The 21,866-nt window shown below is 36.5% G+C and overlaps 1 protein-coding gene across 1 annotated transcript in view; it reads left to right on the forward strand.

The window, feature by feature from the left end:
• The window catches only part of LOC131430331 (uncharacterized), a 494,804-nt gene extending 473,509 nt beyond the window's left edge, over positions 1-21,295 (forward strand). The window contains exon 18 of the mRNA XM_058595215.1: positions 1,258-21,295. Within this exon, the coding sequence (XP_058451198.1) occupies positions 1,258-1,308 (51 nt within the window). The 3' untranslated portion in view covers positions 1,309-21,295. The remainder of the gene's footprint in view (positions 1-1,257) is intronic.
• The last annotated feature ends 571 nt before the right edge of the window (positions 21,296-21,866 follow it).

Raw genomic sequence — 21,866 nt, forward strand, 5'->3', positions numbered from 1 at the left:
CAAAACTAGCTTTTGAAAAAACAGCACGATTTAGACTCATGCCACTACTGCAAAGTCGTGCATGAGTATTACACTGAGGTCTTTTTTACACGGGGATACACATCACATAAAAAAAACTCCGACAATCCAAATAAAAAATGCAAAACTACAGATATTTTTTTAGCTTAAAAAATGCAGGAAACGTCCAGATTTGATGTAATCGCAAGAAATTTATTTTTTAGAAATTTCGACTTTGAGACTTACAAATATTTTGAAATTTCCAATTGTAGAAACTTCAAGATCAGGCCTGAAAACAAATTTTTTGAGAAAAAGCTACTTTGGGAATTTGGAACCACGTAATTTCGGAAGTCCGCGTGGAAAAAAAACACAAAACTAAAGATAGTGTTTAGTTTGATGCTAAATGTCTTAGAAATGCATGAAACGTTCAGATCTGGTGTAATTTCGAAAATTTTCTACGTGTCAGAGAGATGATTTAAAAAAATTTCGTGATAATACCAGATCTCAACGATTCATGCATTTCTAAGACAAAACAACAAAACCGCGTATAAAACCAAGCTAAAAAAGACCTCAGTGTATTCGGTTGAAATTCGTGCAAACATGAACTCACCAAAACAGTCTTGAGCTCCATGCAATCGAAACCTATAGGGCCAACATGAAGTGTAAACTTCGAGTGACTTAAAGAGACACAAAGGACGAAAAGGAAATATCGTAAAACAGTACAAAACATACAGGGCTGTAAAAATTCTAGATTTTCTCGGTAGATTTAGCCTCATGCCACTACTTCCGTGCATGGAAGGGTATTCGGTTGGTTTCTGGAATATTGTGCCAACAGACATGGCTCCACTTAACTGTCCTGAACCCCTTTTTAATAGAAACTTATAATTTCGCGATGAAAAGTAAACTTCGATAGACCAAAAAAGAACCGAAGAGTGAAAAGTCAATACCAACAAAGTAAAAAAAAAACTGATCAAAACATTTCAGAAACGACTGTACAATTTCGGATGGAGCATTTTACTCAAACTCACACTGAATTACTGCGAAAATTCCAATCAATCAGAAAATTTTACGAACATTTGTTTTAATTGTTACACAAATTCCTTGGACGCTAAATTATTTTTGAAGGCACCGTTTTATTTTCTCGAATGACATTACTTCGGCACCCCAAAACGACTCTGGTGACGCCAGAGAACATTATTCAAGCTCCAATAATTAGAACTAATTATTTTTCTCTGGTTACTCCTTCTCTTCCTTTTGCAGGTACCACAGGACGTGAAGGCCGGTTTGGGTAACGGTGGTTCGAGCGATTAATACTTGCTGGATTACTTCGGTACCACGGATTCAGCGTCAAGTTTCTTGTAAAAGTTTCTGCCCGGTTTCTTCAAGCACGGATAGCACCCTTGCAGCGAGTATCAGCAGCTCCGAGAGATAGAAATTTCACAGCCACGTGGTTTCACTAGTTTTGCACCACACTTTGCGGAATGGTTGGAACCGCGCTCGGCCTACTTAGAGATTTTCTCCCAAGCTAGCTACCACACTGGAACCCTAGAAGTAGCCCGGCACTTGGTACTGTACTGTCTGTCAGTCTTGAAGAAAAAAATCTTACTCTACAACATCAGTGATTCGATTCTGTAGGAAACTTTAGACTTTAAACTTGTAGCCGATTTTACCAGGTAGTGTTGCCAGAAGTAACGAAACTATCCATTTAAACTAAACCAAACATAAACGCTGTTACTGTTGACTGCCCCTCCCCAAGTTCGCGAGAGACGGGAGAAGAAGGTGTCCGAGGAGAGTAAACTATGGTTGTGACAAAATATAAAACAGGATCAAGTAGGGGCATTCATAATCTCCGAGAGATTACTGCAATAAAATCCGTTTGGAAAATTTTGGCGCGACAAGTGCATGGTTATAATATGTGCTGGAGAAATGTTTTGAAAACACCAGCAAGAAACTTATCAGTTCCATTATTCTCAATCTACAAATTCATATTTATGCTTTGAAATCTATTTTTCAACTGTCAGATCGAAAATAAAATGGAGTATATTGGAAAGTACGTCGCAAGAAACGATTAACCAAGAATACAGCTAGGTTGGTAAAAATTTGCGTCCCTCTCCCACTACTTTAGGACATAATTGTAATCCACTAATTAAAATATGAAACGATTCAAACACAGACATTAAGCATTGATTGAATCAGGAAAGCGACTAGTGAACTCCCCGCTCCCAGAGATTAGGATAAATATAAATTCAAAGAAAATTTTGGCCCGAAAAGTAAGCAGACACGAGAAAAATGTTAATTCAAAAACAAGAATAATCTCCCATCTAATGAAGCTACACAAACAGCAAAGTGGACCGAAAGTAAAATCTATTCTATGAAAAGAAGATAAAACCAACCGAACCGAGACAATATCCTTTTACTTACTAAGCTCTCCCTGCGTAGGCGGGGCCGGTAGATTGAATTCATTTATCACCCCGTGTTGTCCGTTTCCGAGCCATTACCGAGTGCCGAAGGAAGAAAGGTGCGTGGGTCCCCGAGCTCCCGTGGGGCACGTGGAAAATCTCGTGGATAATTAGTGTCTCGCAGTTTAGCTGGACTCCGTAGCCAAAACCTGTCTGCCTAACGAGGACAGGACTTTCTCACCTGCCGTGTTGCTTTCGCGTGAAGTTATGAAACAACCATCATTAGAGGAAAGAGTGCATTCAGTCGGATGTGGCCTTGGGGCTCGAGAGCTGGCGATGAAGCGATAATCAGCCGCGGTGAATAGTTGTTGTTTGCTTCTTCTGCGAGTTTGGTGGGTGGGTGCCGGAGAATGGTTTGGATTTTTTTTCTTTTCACCGTGTTTTTAAGATTGCAATTAAATTAAATGTCAATATCAACTAACCGTGAAAACAAAATGTATTTTTGACTATCTCACAAGAAAGGCTATGCAATCACTGTGAAAACCGATTTTGGATTTTATATGGCAAAAATCAGTTGTGAAAAACTCACTAGCGAACATTCTGTTCTATGATATTTAAGAAAAAATGTTCGCACATTGAATATATCTGATATGAAATGAACCTTTCTGAAAATGTTCAGTGCGCGTAGGGTGGTTGATAAGTGGTGATGTATTCAAGATGTACTCAGCAATACCGTAGTAGTGGAGTAACAACATAAAAATATCAGAAAGTGCTGTAATTAATAATAGTTATAATGATTGTAAAAGAAATCACAGAGCATGTTATGCTGCTGATTAAAACTATCACCAGATAAAATTTGAATATCGTACGCAGAAGTAACAGGAGCGCAGGTTATCGCTTCGCTCATTCAAACGCGCCAGGCACAGGCACAGCATTTAAGTGGTTCAGTCATGGTGACAATGCTGCACTCCTGTTACTTCTATGAATCAAATTCATGCTAAATAGCGTTTTATTGGGTTTAATCTAAATACTGCAGTGTAATCAGTCAGTTGGAATTAAAACAGCTTTCCGTCGCAAGAATCACTGTTTAGAATGTCGAAAAATAAGCTTCGCTGACACAATAAATCACTTACGAACTTCGAAGTTCTGATTTTTGTAGATGCTTGTTTCATAAATCATCTCGGAAATGATTTTTTCAGTCACTAAGTTTTATAGAAAATCTCTTGAATTGATTTTTTCACGAGTGATATTGAAATGAACATTTGCTGATCATGATTTTCCCAACATTGGAACCGAGTGCCATAGACCATTCGAATCAGTTCGTCGAGATAGCCAAATAGATGTGTATTGGGGTGCTAAAAATGCTCAAATCGTTTAGCCGTCCATTTGTTAAATTTGAGTTAAATCGGACACGAGTGAATGATGCCACGTTTGAAAATTTTCGATCTTGAAAAATCACCATAGAGAGGATCAGGAGTGTGAAACCGCATGAAGTTTCCAAAATCGAAATTTTTGTTTTGAAGGTAAATGTTAAAAGAAATGCATTGAATAGCATTGAAATTTTGAATTGAGATCAAACTGGAGATTAAAATTGTCGCATTTCATTGAATCCCTAAGTTTGTTGAAATCGGTTCAGCAGTCTCCGGGAAAATTGAGCGGTAAGAAAACAACGCGTTTTGTCGTTTACGTCGTTTATCCTATTATATCTCCGGAACTGGAATTGTCAGTCATTTGATCTTCGAACAAATGAGACTAAACGTGTGAAAATCGGCTGTAGCTGGAGTGGTTTTCTAAGAAAATTGAGCGGTAAAAGAACAACCCGTTTTATCGATTGCGTCACTTATACCATTATAACTCCGGAACCGGAATATTTAGCCATTTGATCTACGAACTCGATCAATGGGCCAATAATATCTTTCAAACGAGCCTAAGCTTGTTGGATTCGTTTCAACCATCTTTGAGAAAATTTAGCGGTAAGAAAACAACGCGTTCTGTCGCTTACGTCAAATTGCCAGCCACTCGATCTTGGAACTTGACCCAGAATTCAATGGTAGCTTCCAAACGAGCCTAGACGTGTTAAAATCGGTTGAAGCAAAATTTTGAAATGGCTGCTTTTCATTAATTCGCAGAAAAGTCGTAACCCAACTAGGGTTATTATCTCAGACACAACCCTCACCCCCGGTCCTTAGTATTGCGAGCTTATCAAGTAACATAATACGCTGGAACTGCAATTTACGCGCAAAGTCGGGAGTGCACAAATTGAATAAAACATCGTGTTATTTCAAAATTTCCGCGTAAATCCAGATTTTTCCATTCCATTCGATTTTATTATAAATAACATAAAACAATTTAACAACACTGAGGTCTTTTTTACGCGGTTTATGTTTATGCGTTTTCTTCGTCCGCGGTTTATTTCGCGGATTTCCGAAGTAACGCGATTTTTTTTACGCGGATTTCCCAAGTTACGTGGTTTTCTTGTTTTGTCTTAGAAATGCATCAAACGTCGAGATCTGGTGTTATCCCGGAAATTTTTTCAAGTCAACTCTTTGACAAATTTTCATAAGTTTCATAAATATTCAGATTACATCAGATCTGGACGTTTCATGTATTTCTAAGAATATTTGGCATCCCAAGATATTTTTTGTTTAGTTTTGAGGTTTTTTACGCGGATTGCCGAAGTTTCGCGGTTTTTTTACGCGGATTTCCAAATTAACGCGGTTTTTTACACGGTTCGTATCCCCCGCGTAAAAAGAGACCTCAGTATAGAACCAGGACCATCTGTGTTTATTTTTTTCATTTACCAACTGAGTTGCCATTCATACAGAATTACCTGTACTGTATTGATTTGTATACGTCTCACAGTGGTTCGAATCAACAAAAACGTGGACATAAATCAGTAGCTGCCAAACCGTTCTTTTAATGCATATAGTTGCTTTTAAGAAATTATTTACAAATATATACCGCGTAATTTGATTCTATTCCTAATTGTTCATGGCCTACTTTGACAAAAAATATAACCATAACTTTTTTTTATGAAGAGATAGAAAATTTTTTTCTTCGACAAACTTTTAGAACTATTAAAAATAATTTACTTTGTCAAATATACCAAAAGTGTAGGTCGCACCGTTTCGGATATACAAAGCGTTTTTGTGGCAACTCCCTTAAAATTAGTTTTTTTTATTTATAACCTGTTTCGAGTTATTTTTTTATGCATACTTTGTTTGGAATAATTGAAGAAAATGAAAAATCCCATGTTTTTGTTGAAGGTAGAGCATAGGTTTGTTGTTTCCTGGCAAAGTTATACAACATTTTACCTTTTTTTACCTATGATAAAACCTTACACCGAAGCGAAATATGCAACTTTATGCAGCTGATTTTTACAAAGTTTATAGGAAAAGATATGCTCAATACTATAAAAAAAATTCTAAGTGGAACTCGATGAAACTTTTTTTAGGCCATTCCACAGTTAGTTTTAGTTATTGAATTATGACAACCCCCTTAAAACTAGTTTTCTAATCATAACATGTTTCATGTTATTTTTTCACATATTTTGCTTGGAATAATTGTAGAAAATATAAAATCCCATAATTTTGTAGAAGGTAATGCATAGGTTTATTCTTTTCTGAAAAAGTTATACATCAATTTAACTATGTTTACCAAGGAAACCTCGTACCGAAGCGAAATATGCAACTTAATGCAGCAAACTTTTACAATACTTTTAGGAAATTATATTCCTAATCCAATTTATTTTATAATAAGAATATCCTGAGTACTATTCGTGTGACTCATTTTCACTATGGCCGTGCTGAAACCATGCATGCGTCTGCCATTTCTGTAACTCACTTTTGCAGTGAACGTAGAGATGGGCAATTCGTTCCTGAGCTATTCCAGTGAATCGAATCTTTAAAAAAAGCTGATAGCTCACAGCTCTTTTTAAAAGAACCGCAGCTCAACAGTTCACCGCACTGGTAAGCAGGGATGCCAGGTTCACAGATTAATCTGTGTTCCACAGATTTTCAACCTTTTGCACAGATTTAAAATATGGTACAGATTTTCACAGATTTCTGAAAATGGTCACAGATTTACACAGATTCTGAAATCGATCACAGATTTTTGAAATTGATCACAGTTTAGCAGCAAAAATTACAGAGCGTTAGGAAATAGTGAGACCTTTTTTTTGCCTACCAAAATGATTTCGATTAGTAATTATGGAAACGGGGAAACGTGCACAGATTTTGCACAGACAGGCTTTTGGCTTGATCACAGATTAAAAAAAAAATGACCTCGCATCCCTGCTGGTAAGGTGGAAACAAGATACAAGCTGAACAGATTTTCGGCTCTTGAAGAGCGAATTATAAATGAGAAGAAATGTGTGCATGAGCTTTTGTTCGTTTTTCCAAATGTGTATTTATCCTTCTTTAATAGATTGAATGAGCCGTTGTCAATAAGAAATCTTACCTCTCACTCAGTAGGCTAAGGTATTTTCAGGGATGCCACTTTTGCAGATATTCTCAAATATGACATAATAATAATTCGCAAACAAGTTAGTTCGCATAGCATTGTTCTTTGAGCATCAATGATTTCGATCATGCATATGCAAGAAAAACGGAGTAAGAAAAACGGCGCAAAAAAACAGCGCTCAAACCAAACCTTCTGTTCAATTTAAATGAACTGATGAGCTGATACATTGAATCGATTCCCTTTAGTGAGCTAATCGGTTCGGAGCTGCTCACCGGTATGAGCTGCTTCACACATCTCAAAGTGAGCGTCGCACGATCAATATATCATCTTAAAAAAACGTGTTGCTTCGCGATAACTCAATTTATTTACACGTTTAAAAATGAAACCTCTTCGTAAAGGTTTATACTTTTGCAATACTTTTTCATATTTTGATTAAAAAACATTTTTCCATTTTTTTAATATGTGTTGAACTTTTGATAATTTTCCGGATTTTCAATATTTAAAACCCACTTTGAAAAGGCCTAAAAAATTGCATCGAGTTCTACTTAGATTTTTCATAATATTGTTAATTGTCAAAAAGAAATCAACATAAAATTCCCAACAATTTACTTAAGTTGCGCGTGCAAGCATAAGCATTTTCATGCGTGTTTACGCGCACTTTGTAGTAGATACTTAGGTAATAGAGGTAGATTCTACGTAGATCCAAAAATTGTTTTTAAAATAAAGTGGATATATTTAAAAACATAAATTTTTTACACTATTTCTATCTTTATCAAAAATATTTCAAATGTTTTTTTCTTCAAAATGAGATAGAAAAAAAATTTTCTTGTGAAATTGGTGCTACCCCCTTAACAAAAATGAAGGTGCCACTTTCAAAAGAAGCGTAATATAATTTTGTAAAACTTCTTCGAAGACACGTTAGCTCTTAAAAATCAGTGAAAGTCAGTACAGACTTTTGACCGTCTTTTTCTAGTTTTGGACCATTGTCCGGCGTCCGAATTGTGAATAAGATCATGAACGATAAGACGGCTTCTTCTATACTGGCGTGGGAAAAAGGGAGACTGATGCCAGGCCCGTACCCAGGATTTCGTTTCGGGAGGGGCCCAAAGATAAAAATTAATGTTACTGAAGATTGCTTATGTACCTAATTCTCGGTGTGCCTTCTACGGGTGTTTTAAACAAACACTTTAAACTTTTCCACTGAAACTGTTATTGTGTTACATTTCTTTACGTTCACTGTCTTGTTATTTCTGCAACACATGTCTTAGACCTTCTAAATAATTATATATCTGTTTTTGATTTCGGGAGGGGCCCGGGCCCCTCGGGCCCCCCCTCTGGGTACGTGACTGACTGATGCTTGCTGCTAACGATCTGCTACTGTTTTGGCAGAAAAGAACTTTTCGCCACGACGTCCGAATTGTGAAATGAGCTGATTGAGGTTTCCTTGCTTATTTTATTAAAGAACTCGTTTCTCTTTTAATATATGAAATAATGAACTCACTTGTTTATAATATTTTGTATTGTAACTGCATACTTTACATTTTCATTTGGTTCCTCATATCTCTTCTACATGGGACAATGATATTATTTGGAAAATAATATGTTAAAACCATACCAGCATTTTTAGATTCTATACTATATTCTAAAATTTCTTTCTACATGCTCTGTATATGTATATCTCCTTTTTAGAAGCGAATTACTCTAAATTTTGTAACTCACAAAATGTGGTCGACATTTGAACACATTTTCCACCTAATAAAATTTTAATGAAGAAATCCCACTGTGATTGTCATATTCGTCACTTCGGACTTGACTACAAGAGTAAGAACAAATGAAGTCAGTTTTATGCCCACCTGAAAGACTGCGGTTTTTCATTGGGTAAATCGCATTGATCCCTGTATGTTGATTAATACCGATAATGGCCACTTATTATCATGTGTTTTTTCGTCTGGGTAACCGGCTACCGAGAATGCTTTGAAATTTTATCTTGTTTAGTATTACAATATAATTTTCCTAGTAAAAGTGCGACGCGCGAATCGATTACTTTCCAGAACTCGTAAAACTTTATTTTCCACCACCGAATTGGTGGCTACTTCCGCTTCGTGGTAAGCAAAGAACTGTATGTATATTGCGACAACAAATTTTTTCAACTGCAACTTTCGTACCTTGTTTATGTGGAATCGCATTTTTTTTTTCTTTCAGCGATGTTTCAATTTCGCTTACTGAAGGTCGAGCCTCTTTGACGTTTTAACAGTTCTGGCTACCACAGAATCCGGCAATTGCTGGTTCTTTTCCATGAGTGCACGTGAACAGCAGTATCGTAGTCGGCTGATTTTACTATCCTTACCCCGGGGTTGTGAAATGACCACTTCTCACTAAACTGTTTTTTAACTACGGAGAAGTTCCCGAAATTAATTTATGATCCCTACCATAAATTTACAATCATATAACAGCCAAACTTTGGTGGCCATAATTCTTTTCGGCTTCGCTCGCTTGGCTGCAAAAAAAACCCTTCCATTCGGAGCACGTCCCGTACGACTGGAACGAGAACAACTTCATCGGTTTCTCCGCTCTGTCGTGAACACGGAACACAAAACCACAACACTGTCGTGTCGTCCCGGTCACCAAAGGTCATATCTTCGCCAAATCCCCTAGAACCCAAAGTCAAACCGTGTGCCAAGATTTGATCTGTTGCCGGGCGCTCGAATAGAAACAAAACACCCGGCCCGGCTGCCAAACATACAAAAAAATTTAAAGGAAATATTTGCACGACGCTTGTGGCACACGATTCGCGTAAATTTTTAATCCCCTCCAGAACGTTACGGGATTTGGAATTAATTTATGAACCGGCGCGTGGTCGCCCACCAGAAAAAAAGGGCAATTGTGCAGTTATGAGACCAGCTGCAATAACGAGCTAATTTAAATATTCCTCCTGCTTCGGAACAAATCATTCCGAGCGAGCCGCGATTTATGCGAAAGCTCTCTCTCACATAAAACCGCATTCCGGTGCTGTTGCTGCTGCTGCCATTGCGGTGCGGTAACCACGTACCAATTGTTTGGTTTACATTGCGAAATTTATGAGCAACACGTTGAACTCCGCCCCAATCGCCGGTTTCCACCCGGTAATTGTCGAGCATCCGTATTGCCGCATCCCTGGATGGATGTTTGAACGCCTGCAAAAATGAAATATAACCACATTTGATGAAGTTTTCCGCGCTATCGGGGAGGGGGGGGGGCTATAGACTGCGCTGCTACTAGCGGACCAGGGAAAGCTTTCGGTACCGTTGGAATATGAAATAACGGTTACTGCTGCTCTTGGCGATAAATTGAAATTCCGGTACCCGAGCGATTCGATTGCGGTGGACATATGCGAGGATATTTGCTGTTGTTTGATTTGCGTCAATTTAAAATGATACCATTCCATCATATGGAATGTAAAATACGAAAGCTTCCAACTGGCTGAGAGATTGAATTGAAATCAGATTATATTTAATTTATTTATCCTCGGAAAGAATTACATTACCAATTTCAAAATATCCTAACCGATCACAGAACTACTTTGTAAGTCATCTGAACTCCAATTATTTTATACATGACAACGAAACTGGTTATCACCTAGTTTCAGATAGCTACAGATTGCTTGCCAAACAGGGGAATTTTCTCGTAAGCATAGGACCTTTTAGCAGACGCTATTTTGTCGTGGAATGTGAGTTTTATGAACTTGAAAAAAAGAGTTTTTCCAGATGTACTCAACCACTTTTAAGTCCCGGCCGGGTTGGCTGGGACCCGTTTTCCTACCGGATCGGGGCAAATCCTTCATGGAAAGGGTCTTACCGAACTTCTCGATAATATTTTTGACACTGGCTGGTGTGGTGCACTTTCGCCCGTTTTGCAATTTCGTTGTATGTGACACCACTTTCTGAGCACCAAGTGTGCAGAATTTTCTTTCGCGTTTCCGGATCAATTCGATCTATCATTGAAACGATAAACCGTACCGAAACCAATCGATTGCGCAGCTATTATTGACATGTTAACAAACATGTCACTGCAAAAAATTAAGCCATTTCAGAGTAATAACTGTTTGAATGTTGCTAACTACTTATCGATACACTCCTTACTAGTGACTTTCACAAAATCAGTCAAATTTTCCAATAAAAATACTTTCATATCGAATTAACTTTAAAAATTAAAAATCGACGAACAAATTTTTTTTTATTTATTTTTATTTTTTTTTTTTTATTTATATAAAAAAACTTCTAAAACTAAACTCAAAGTCATTATCATCCAAGAATTCAATTAATCTAAATTTTAGAGGAGATTTCACAAAATACTGGTTGTTCGATATTCGCGAAAAAATACAGTAATGGACAAGAAAAAGTCTCAGTTTTTTTTCTAGAACTGCCCGCCTTACGCCTTTGTGACAAAGTTTCGTTGAATTCAAAACTGTTTTTTATGATAATTTGAAGAAGAAAAAGCTTGATTTTACCCCCAAATTTATGCTAGGTGCACATAACCATTTTAAATTAAGTTTACGTTTCGTCTTCGACCCATCAGTGCGTCAGCAGATTATGCTGACGCAAACCCCCGGATCAACATAATCTGCTGAGCAGAAGTAAAGTTAATGCTATTTGCAAAGACACAATCTGTACGGCCAGTAAGCCGACACTTGTTTCGTTCGAGACGTCAGTTTAGACGTTACATTTCTTGTATAATAAAAAAGTGTCTTGCAAATAGCATTAACTTTACGCACTGATGAGTCGAAGACGAAACGTAAACTGTTTTTTATGTATTTTGAATTGACTTTAAATTTTGAAAACCGTTTTATTTCAGTGTAGGATTCGAATAGACGAATTCTCCGTAAACCGTTTTCAAAGTTAGCCGTTTATAGACTTTATCACTAAAAAGCCTTTATTTTTCCAAAATTAATTTAGACCTTTTGAAAAGGACTAGACATTTTTACCAACTTTATGCAACATAATTATAGTAAAAAAATGACAAATTCGGGGCGTTTAAAGGGAAAAACTATATCAAGCAAAATGTTTTTCTTATCCGGCACTGACACTTTCTGCAAATATCCAGCAATTGGTCATAGGATATTAGGTGAAATTTTCTCACAAATTGAGATTTATTGTAATCTCGGACGATTATGACTCTCAGATTAATTTGAATCTTAACAAAAAGACACTGGATAAAAAAATCAGTTTGAACAAGAAATAGTTTTCGTTTGAAATATGAATGGTTGGTAGCAAACATAATCCTGAGACAAAATTATATAAAAATCAAAAATTGTTTTGTTTTGTAAATCAATTTAAAGTTTTTAAAACCAATTTTCATCAGTGTAGGACTCGATAAGGATTTTTTTCAGTATTTTTATTGGAAAATTTGACTAATTTTGCGAAAAATTATAGTATACTCTTTGCAAAAAATTGGTGAAAAATGTGAAGCCCTTTTCGAAACAAAGTCTGGAATTTTGGAAAAACAAAGTATGCAAAGTGACTTCTTGGGACAACAAATCGAGTTGGCGCGAAATTCGTCATATTTACAGAGAAAAGTTTTCATGATATAATAACGCACCTGATAATCATCATCATATTTCATAAAATTAGACGACGAAAAAGAGTTTTCACACACTCAGTTGCCGGTAAAATTTTGATACTCATTTGATCATGGCGCAATTAAAAATCGCCTTCCATACCAAATGAACGAAAACTGTTTCCATCATCAACCTTATCTCAAGCAGAGTTGTAAATAGTTGAGTAGCTTTCCTGTTGAGATAATGCATCGTACTGTCGTTACACCACTGTGATTGCTTGCAGCTACAAATTCCTTGCCTGATCCCCAATGCATTAATTGTCGAACACGACAAGATCAAAATTGAATTGCCTGAGGACATTCTGCGACGAGCTAGAAGTTTAAATATCTTTCATCATCTATGATTAGATGTCATAGGTATCGTAGGTTGTGCGTTCAATTGATTGGAACCTGTTCGCAGTTAAATCCTATGGACAATTACAATGACTGACAGCGTATTTATTTGGCAACATCCCAATTCGTGTGTTCATCCGGGTTACACTTTTGCGATCACAGGAACCGCTTATTGATGAGCCATCATTTAATTTATAAAGACTGAGTAGAGTCTGAGAGAGCCAGAGTTTTTTTTTTCTACTTCACATGAGGCCGTTTCACTGCATGGCCCCATTACGCTTCCGAAGTGCGCTCGCGTTTGTGTTTTCAATTCGCAATCAGCATGCGCGGTACCCAGCGGCAGAATATTTTTTCATCTGCAAAATTTCTCCAAAAATAAAACTTGTATGAATCCTTAGGGCATCTGTTAGTTTGCGCACCTTCACTTTTCAGTCGACCAATACCGTTTCATTTCAGACAAACAATGCTCTTTCGAGTACTAATTTGAAACCAAGCAATGGCATAAAGCTTTCGTTTCACCATTTCATCATCGCTGATTCTTGGTGAGCTTCAAATCATCCGAACTCTCTCTTCAAAGCGAAAGTTGATGAATAGTTCATTGACCGTTTTCAAATAGAGAGTGTGATATAATAACACGTAAAAAACTTAATTTTGAGAATTTGAACCGTAAATTCGATTGATTTTTTTTACTACAGTAGTAGATAGTCGTTTTCACTGCCTCCTTCGTACATGATGGCAAAAACAAACAAAGCATTTTTTAATTTTTACTTCAACAAAAAACAATATCAATACTACCGTCACTTCTTTCACTGCGACAAATTCATTCTCTCCTTAATATTGTATTTGGTTAAAATGAATATCTAAAATATGGTAAACGGAAGTTTAAATTGATAAATTTGTTTTTTTTTTTTCAATTCTTTTATGATATGTTGTAACTGACAATTGAGGAAATTTATTGCCTTTTAGGTCAACATGGGGAATAATTGGCCAAACAAGTTATAGCCTTTGAAATTAGATAGATTTCTCAGAATCGTTGTAATATTTCGACAGAAGACACGGTTTTCATAAGGTTTCCGCTGGACCATTTATGGATTTTTGTGCATCGCACGAGAGTCATTTTCATCGAAATTTTGATGTTTCTTCGCATTCGAGGAAAATGCAGTATGACCTCGATCATGAACGTGATCAGCATCTTTTATCACTTTTGAATTTTGAACGGAGCCTCGAAGACTTTCATACTAAATTTTTTTCGAAGATGGCGAAAATGGATTCTAACAGACTGAGGCTCGTTTGAAAGCTACTATTGGGTCATTAATCAAGTTCAAAGATCAAATGGCTGTGACATGTGTATAAGTGACATAACCGACAAAACACATGTTTTTTTTTCGCGCTCAAACCGATTTCAACAAACTTAGGCTCGTATGGAAAATACTATTGGTTCATTAAACAGGTTTGAAGTTCAAATGGTTGTCACCTAAGGTGCCGATGATGTAATGGCATAAATGACGTAGGCGTCAAAACTCATAACCGCTCAATTTTCTTATATATGGATTAACTGGTATCAGGAATTGTGGACTCGTTCAGGACTTTCGGACTTTCCTGCATTCGAACAAATTATTCGAAAATATGACACTCTCGTCTATATAATTTTAACTAGGCCGTGACGTTTGTAACGTGCTGTCCGATACATGTTTAACTTCCTAGAACTTTTCAATTGGACGAAAGCCCGGGTTTATGTCTTTCGGAGCCAAATCGACTCCATTAGTTCGGTACCACTCAAATATGTTTCTAGCGTAGTGGCAAGATGCTGAATCGGGCTGGAACGGAATTGATCTTCTGTGTTTCATTGTGAATAGCAAAAGAAACTTTTTAAGGCACTGTTGTTTGTTCCTACAGTAAGCTACGCTTATTTCAACACATCCACGAATGGCCTGTCAAATCTTGAGCTTCTTTGCAAATATGGATAATGTTTTGTTTCGAACATCCTCCGGAACTTGGTAACGTGATAAACTTTAACAACCACCAAGTGTAAAATGGAACAAAGTCAAGATTATACAATTATACAAGATTATAATTATGTGTGTGTGTGTGTGTGTGTGTGTGTGTGTGTGTGTGTGTGTGTGTGTGTTACTGTGTCTAAGTTTTCTCACTAACTCTGGATCAAGCAACTAGTATTTTGGGTCTAACTCTGTGTTTTCGATTGCCATTAAGGCCATCGTCCAAGTACCATGCGCGCGGGTGGTTTTAGGAAATTTTGAAAAATTTGACAAAACCAAAACCATACCTTTGAAATACTTTTATCTATCTACAGGGTAAAAATGGCTGGAAAATTCGGAGGATTTTCCGAGTCTTATAAAAAATAGCTCTGAAAAGGAGTGTTTTGTGATCTTTTACAATTATCTGGAAAAATAATGCGATGACATATTTTTTTTTCAAATTAACCTTATGATGGATACAAAGATTACATTCGGACACATTTTGAAAAACCTTTTCACGCTTTTCATAGAAAATCCACGAATTTTAAAAATTTCTACGAAATCGGTTATATGAAATTCGTTGATTTTCCATGAAAAGCGTGAAAAGGTTTTCCAAAAATGTGTCCGAATGTGATCCTTGTTGCCAGCATAAGGTTTTTCTGAAAAAAAAGTCATTTCATCGAATTATTTTTTCAAATAATTGTGAAAGATTACAAAAAAAGCTCATTTTTTCAGTGGTATTTTTGATAAGACTCGGAAAATCCTCCGAATTTTCCAGCCATTTTCACCCTGTAGATAGATAAAAGTATTTCAAAGGTCTGTATGTTTTTGGTTTTGTCAAATTTTTCAAAATTTCCATCGAAAATTTCCTAAAACCACCCGCGCGCATGGTACTTGAACAATGGCCTTAATAACTGAGTTGAAAAAACAAACTACAAGAGACAGCCCTATGAGGTTGTTCGAACTGTTGACGTAGGACTACACAACTATTGTCAAAAGTACTGTTCTGAATATTTAAGCAGCAGTTTTTTTGTGCTCTACATAAAGAATAAAAGTTGTGATTGCCTTAGAAAAGGAGTGGGGTGTTCCTGAGAAAATCAGTCTTTTTGCTCTAGCATTTTTATTTTGCCCTTCTCCTGTTTGGTGTCTTTGGGCATTTTCTTGAGCAAATTATAACTATTCTTTCGTGAATGATGCATTCAGATAGCTAGTTCGAAAACAGGTCATTTTGAAACTGTCATATCTAAAGTTGAGGCAAACGAAAAAAAATACTCATTCTATAAAAAACAGGGCTTGCAAATTGAAGCAACGAGTATGAACAAAAGGGTTTCACCATCTGTGCTATTCACACACATTCGTATGTCAGGTAGAATTCACAGCGCAACCCAAGCAAGGAGAGTTGCTTCGTTCGTTCATTAGTTCATGAATATGCCCGCTTGCTGAGACCTATGCTTCATGAGGTTAGCATTTGATGAATGGTTCTCATATTGTAGATGCCTATGAGAAAACTAGATTCATAACTTTTAGTTCCGATGAATATTGATTTAAAAAACCCTGCTTTTAGTGTTTCTAGAATATATAAACAGTGTAAACTGCCAAGAAACATCGTTGATCGTTTTGAAAATGGGCTCAAATGCAAAATTTCTGCTATAAAATGTTTAAGGTATGTTTGAAATGTGATCAAATTTGGTCTTGGAATGCGAACATTATGTTAAAAATGATTTCTTTAAACCTACACTTTAAAAATAAACCGTAAACATGACTTTGCTTCGCGGCTTGTAGCACGCCGTGAAGCAAGATCTTCTTTCTCGTACAATACTAACGAGAGTGAACCCTTCATTTCATTACATTGTCATGGATTGCTTAGTTCATGTGCTAACTGAGACTGAGAGCACAGACAATTTACTTAGCAAGGGGAATTGGTCTGCTCAGTAACATATACTCTCACGCATCCAGTTTCTCTCTAATGTATGTCTCTCATTCAGCTATATCAAGCAAAGTGTTCACAGCAGATGTTTTTTGTTGCTTCGTGCTTTTGAGGATTCACAATACAAGCCCTGATAGAAAATGCTTTTAACGGTGTTTTTTTTAAAACGGCGGAGGAGATTTTTTTAAAATTATTTTCAAATTTTGTTCAAACATTGTCGAAAAACACGATCAATTTTTGTCAAATGGCTATAGTCGAAACATGACAAGTCCTATAAATAAGTATTGTATGAATAGTTTTCACAAAGTTAGTCAAATTTAAGAATAAAAAAAATGAAAAAATCGAATTTAAAAATTCAAATTCAATTTACAAGAAAACGCTATTGTTGATTTGGATGAATTTTGGTCCCAAAATAGGTAGTTATGTTTCCAACCATCCGTCCAGTTTTGTAGATATGTTGAACTAATAAATGATCTGATCTTCCTAGAATTTCAGCATAAACTGTTGAAGTATACTGGAAACCAACAAAAAGGCCTACACTGACAATAATTTTTACCTATTTTTTTGAGGAGAAATCACTCATTGTCGAGCTCTTCTACCCACTTGTACGCGGCGTGCAGATTTCCCCCCAGACGGCTGGCTATGTCTGACAGACATTTTTGCCGGAATTCTGGCAGACTTCCGGCAAAAGTCTGGCAACCATGCAACAACCGTTTCTGGCAGAGAATTTCGTCTAGCGGTTATTAACGGTTCTGTTTCTGTCGGATTTTTGCCATACAAGATTGGCAGAACCGGTTTGAGTCGGTTTTACATTATTAGCGTCTTGGTTTTATTTTTTCAATAAAAAGTACATATGAAAGGCAATAAGCTATTGCTTTTCATATATACTAATTATGGAAAATGTTAACATTATTTTCTCACTACCAAACATACATATATCAATCTCATTTACCTCGTCTCAAGATTTGTTTTTTGTATGTACATGCGGGATTGTCGAATATCAAATGAAGTCGAATAAAAAAAGAAAAAAGAAGGAAGAGCGAAATAAACAAGACACATACGGCGAGATAATGACGCAATTTCGCCTGGACAATTTTGACAGCAGCCGGAATGCAGCCAGCCTTCTGACGGTTGCCAGAATCCCTCACAAGCGGGTATAAGGGGTTGTCCATAAAAGACGTCACGCTTTTTTTTGACGATTATTGACTCCCCATCTCCCCTTTGTCACAAATTGTCACAGAAGCAAAGACCCCCACCCCCCTATGTCACATGTCACGAATTCAAAATAAATAAAATTCATCTCAATACATTCTCAATATGTATGACAAACCATACAAATATGAGGGAAAAATCGATTTATTACATGCTGTCATTAAATTAAAAAATATCCCTAAAGCTACAAAATCATCGGAATTATTTTGTTAATATCAATTATATAAATTAACAAAAGTATTTGGTTGGAATTGATGAAACATTTAAATCATCTGTTTTATTCCTCCTAGGGGTACACAGATATACTATTGTTTTGAGTAAAGAATAATATTTCCTTAGTGTAGCATACAGGGCTGAGAAAATAAAGACCAAAACCTCATCAAAACGAGATCACTGCCGGAGAATCTTTTCATGACCAGTTGATCAGTGAATTTTAAATCACATCGATCAATATCGGTACTGATCTTCCGTCACACAATGGGTAGTGATTTTGAGCTAAAATGATTCTTGATTTATGTAAGTTCAATCATTGGATGATTCGATAAGCTTTGATGTTGGTGGAGGAAAATCACATATGATCAAGATAAGACATGACATGATCTAAGTCTGAAATCGTTGATCTCCCGCCCTTTTTCAAATGGAGTGCAATTGAATAAACTGCATCAGAATCAGATAAGAGAAATTCTTATGATATACTATTATCAATGCTAGAAAATCAAATTACTGAAAAAATTGTCAGTGCATAACTTAAGTTAAACCGTTTGAAGGCATCTTTTTCTTTTTTACTCATATTAGGCAAAATTGATTAATTTCGCTAATTTACTCGCTCCTCCGTAGGTACATAAGAAATCGTCAATAACATTATTTTTTTTTTATATTTGGGCCCCTCCCGAAACGAAATCCTGGGTACGGGCCTGAGTAGAAGTATTGTGCAGGTATGTATTGTTAGTTTAAACAAATAAGTGGAAAAAACTTCAGAAATTCTGCAATAAAACTAGTCCAACGGGGCTCCAATTCCTCATGTTAAAAATGGCTTAACAATGTCTGCCGGGTTTGTTGAACGAAAAAAATGGCATTCGGTTCAACGGTCTGTTTCAAAATCGGCAAACGAAGGTGGCCTCCCGTTGAACGATTGATTGGACTTTAATTGGACCAATGATCCAACGTATTGGACCAATGAAGGACCACCGTTGATCGTTTTTTTCTAAGAGGGGCAATATAGATATGTACTCCCAAAATACCGATAATTCACGGATCGAACAGATAAATACCGATTTTCGTTGATAGCATGGATATACAGGAGAAAAGGTTGCTACAAGACCTTTTTTTTTTGCTCTGAGCTTTGGTGACATTTCCGTGAAGTTATGTTTACGAGATTCTGATACCGATATGGTACAGATAGATTTTTGGAAAAATGACCTGGCAACGCTGCTTCGAAAACCGAACGAACGCAAAAAGCACACGCCTTCTTCGATTACTACCATGCACGCTGAAATTCGGCACTCGGAAGGCACTGACAACCAACGATAACAAGTTGTAAATAAACCATCCACACGCTACACTCTAAAACATCATATCAATCTTTGGCATACCAATTAAGGAGGATTAAAATTTTGTGTTAGAAAACTAGCGCCCTAGATTGTACAGTAATTGTGAAAAAAAACCTAAATTGAATACAAACTAATTCAAAAGAACTAGTAAAAAATTAAAAAAAAAACAAATCGTATCTCGAATAGAACCTATCCAATTCTTTCACTGTAGCCTAGTAGCAAAGTTACAGAGTTCCACTAAACCAAAGAGTACAGTAACGTTAAAGATTACAAATAGTAGAATAACTAAATTAAGGGGTCCAAAACAAAATAGTCGTCGATGATTGATTAGGGTAAAGATACCAACAGATCTGGATGTCGTTGACAAGTTGATGTTCTATCCAAAAAGGCATTACCATTCTTTAGATGTTCGTAGCTCGAGTGATATGTGTGTATTTTGTCATTACCGAATAAGGTCTATAGGTTTAGCTGGAGCAGTTGAGTGTGTGTATATACAGTACCGAAAAGGAGTTACCTAAATCTAGTTTAACGGCTCAATGAAAACCGTCTGTTGACGGAACACCCCTGAACATAGGTTAAATACTGTGATTCTTTCAGTTTAACAAAATATTACTCTGTGATGCTTGGATCGGCAGATTGTTACTCGATTCTAGTTTATTAATTTTAACTCTGCAGTAAAAGTTAAGAAAAAGTATGACATTAAATGTACGAAAGAGTTCGAGCACACTGTCCGTGTCCGCTCTGCGATATTCTAATACTAACTCTAATATTACGATGTACCCACACAAGCGTGATGCCAACGTAGAACTTGTTACTATTTGAAACTAATCAAACTAATGGCATAATCAAACAACTATCAACTACATTACCATGCCTTCGGTGGACAAAACATTGCCGATATAATCTTCCAGGCTGGGCATATTAAGCAAAACAAGCGGCCAAATTCGTCCCTCATCATGCCGATCCTGATGGTAACAGAAAGGACACTGGTGCAGGTGGGCATTACAACAGAATTATTCTAAAGTAACTTTGCGATAAAATATGACCCCCTATATGACTCACACAAAAAAACACACTAAATGCAATACCGCATGCAGCACTCTACACATTGGCTCGAATGGGTCGTCGTCACTCGAGTCGGATAGGGAACATGAAAAGTTTGCGCTTCGTCAGGTGCGTTTCCAATGCAATGCAAGCAAAGCTGCTTTCGGCTGGAGAAGCACCGTGCGGAGCGCAAGTTTCGCCCCGTTTAGGTTAGGCAAAAAGAGCTATTTTGAGAGAAAGAGAACCATTCAGCGGACAAGAGAAAAACTTTTCATCTATCGCGAAAAAAAAACAGATATTATCTAGCAATAATCACGGTGCTCCAAAGCACTCACGAAATACTGTTAATGCCTTCAATTACAAAACGATGATGATCTATTAAGTGTGTAGACTTTAAACAAAGTTTGAAAAAAAAATTGTAGGAAATAATAACAACCAGTTTCAATTTTCTAGCACAGTAAGAAACGTAGCGGTTAAGGAGAAGGTTAAAGCCAGCAACGTCGTTTGGAAGCAGGGTTGCTTGAAAAAAATCTAACCAAAAAGATCCTCTATCATCTGAGCACACATCATTAAAGTAAGTAAGATTACCGTATGAGACCACAAACAAAAATTGACACGAAGAAAAAAAAACTACCAATCAAAAGTGCATTCCGACCCGAAATCAACCACAGTGGAAAAGTTTCAATACATGGAACCCGCTCGATCGAGCACCTAAAGGAAAGTTATCATTATTTACACTGTAAAAACATCATATTACTACACTAAGATGATTAAAGCAGTTCAATAAAACATATTTCAACCAAATTTGAATAAGTGTTTTATTTTTCTGTTTCTTCATTTCTATTCACATAACGTTTAATCTTCGCCTTTTGACGTGAATACGTCTTACTTTACTTACTAAACTTAATCGTATCTCTTGTTTTCGGCAGCAACAAAAAATTTTCTCCATACCATCGAAAATATGTTCAGCAATTTACGTTAAATTTTCTAAAATGTTTGATACGAACGAGCATTGAGGTGAAATTTGTGCCAAAATAAGGTGCGCAAAATCCCAACCGCATGAATTGAACGAATCATCGCACAAAACGCATCGTGCAAAACCAATGCACAGTTATCCGAAACGGGAAATTAGCGTGGCAAAAATATTTTCACTATTAAATATTAATTTTTTTGTAGTTCTTGTCTTCACAAAAGTTGTTTGTAATCAACTGGTGCTCCTTTTAATGAAAAAAGTTACTAGGGTGGTCCTTATTCAGATTGAAATCTGAAATCTAACTTTCTTAATTGAACTCAAAAATGATTTCATTGTACGATAAAGTTGTAGAAAATTTTATTTTGAGCCACTTTGCTTAAAAAGCACCTCTCTAGCTTTTCA

This window comes from Malaya genurostris, chromosome 2 (assembly GCF_030247185.1).
Source record: "Malaya genurostris strain Urasoe2022 chromosome 2, Malgen_1.1, whole genome shotgun sequence".
Classification (NCBI taxonomy): domain Eukaryota; kingdom Metazoa; phylum Arthropoda; class Insecta; order Diptera; family Culicidae; genus Malaya; species Malaya genurostris.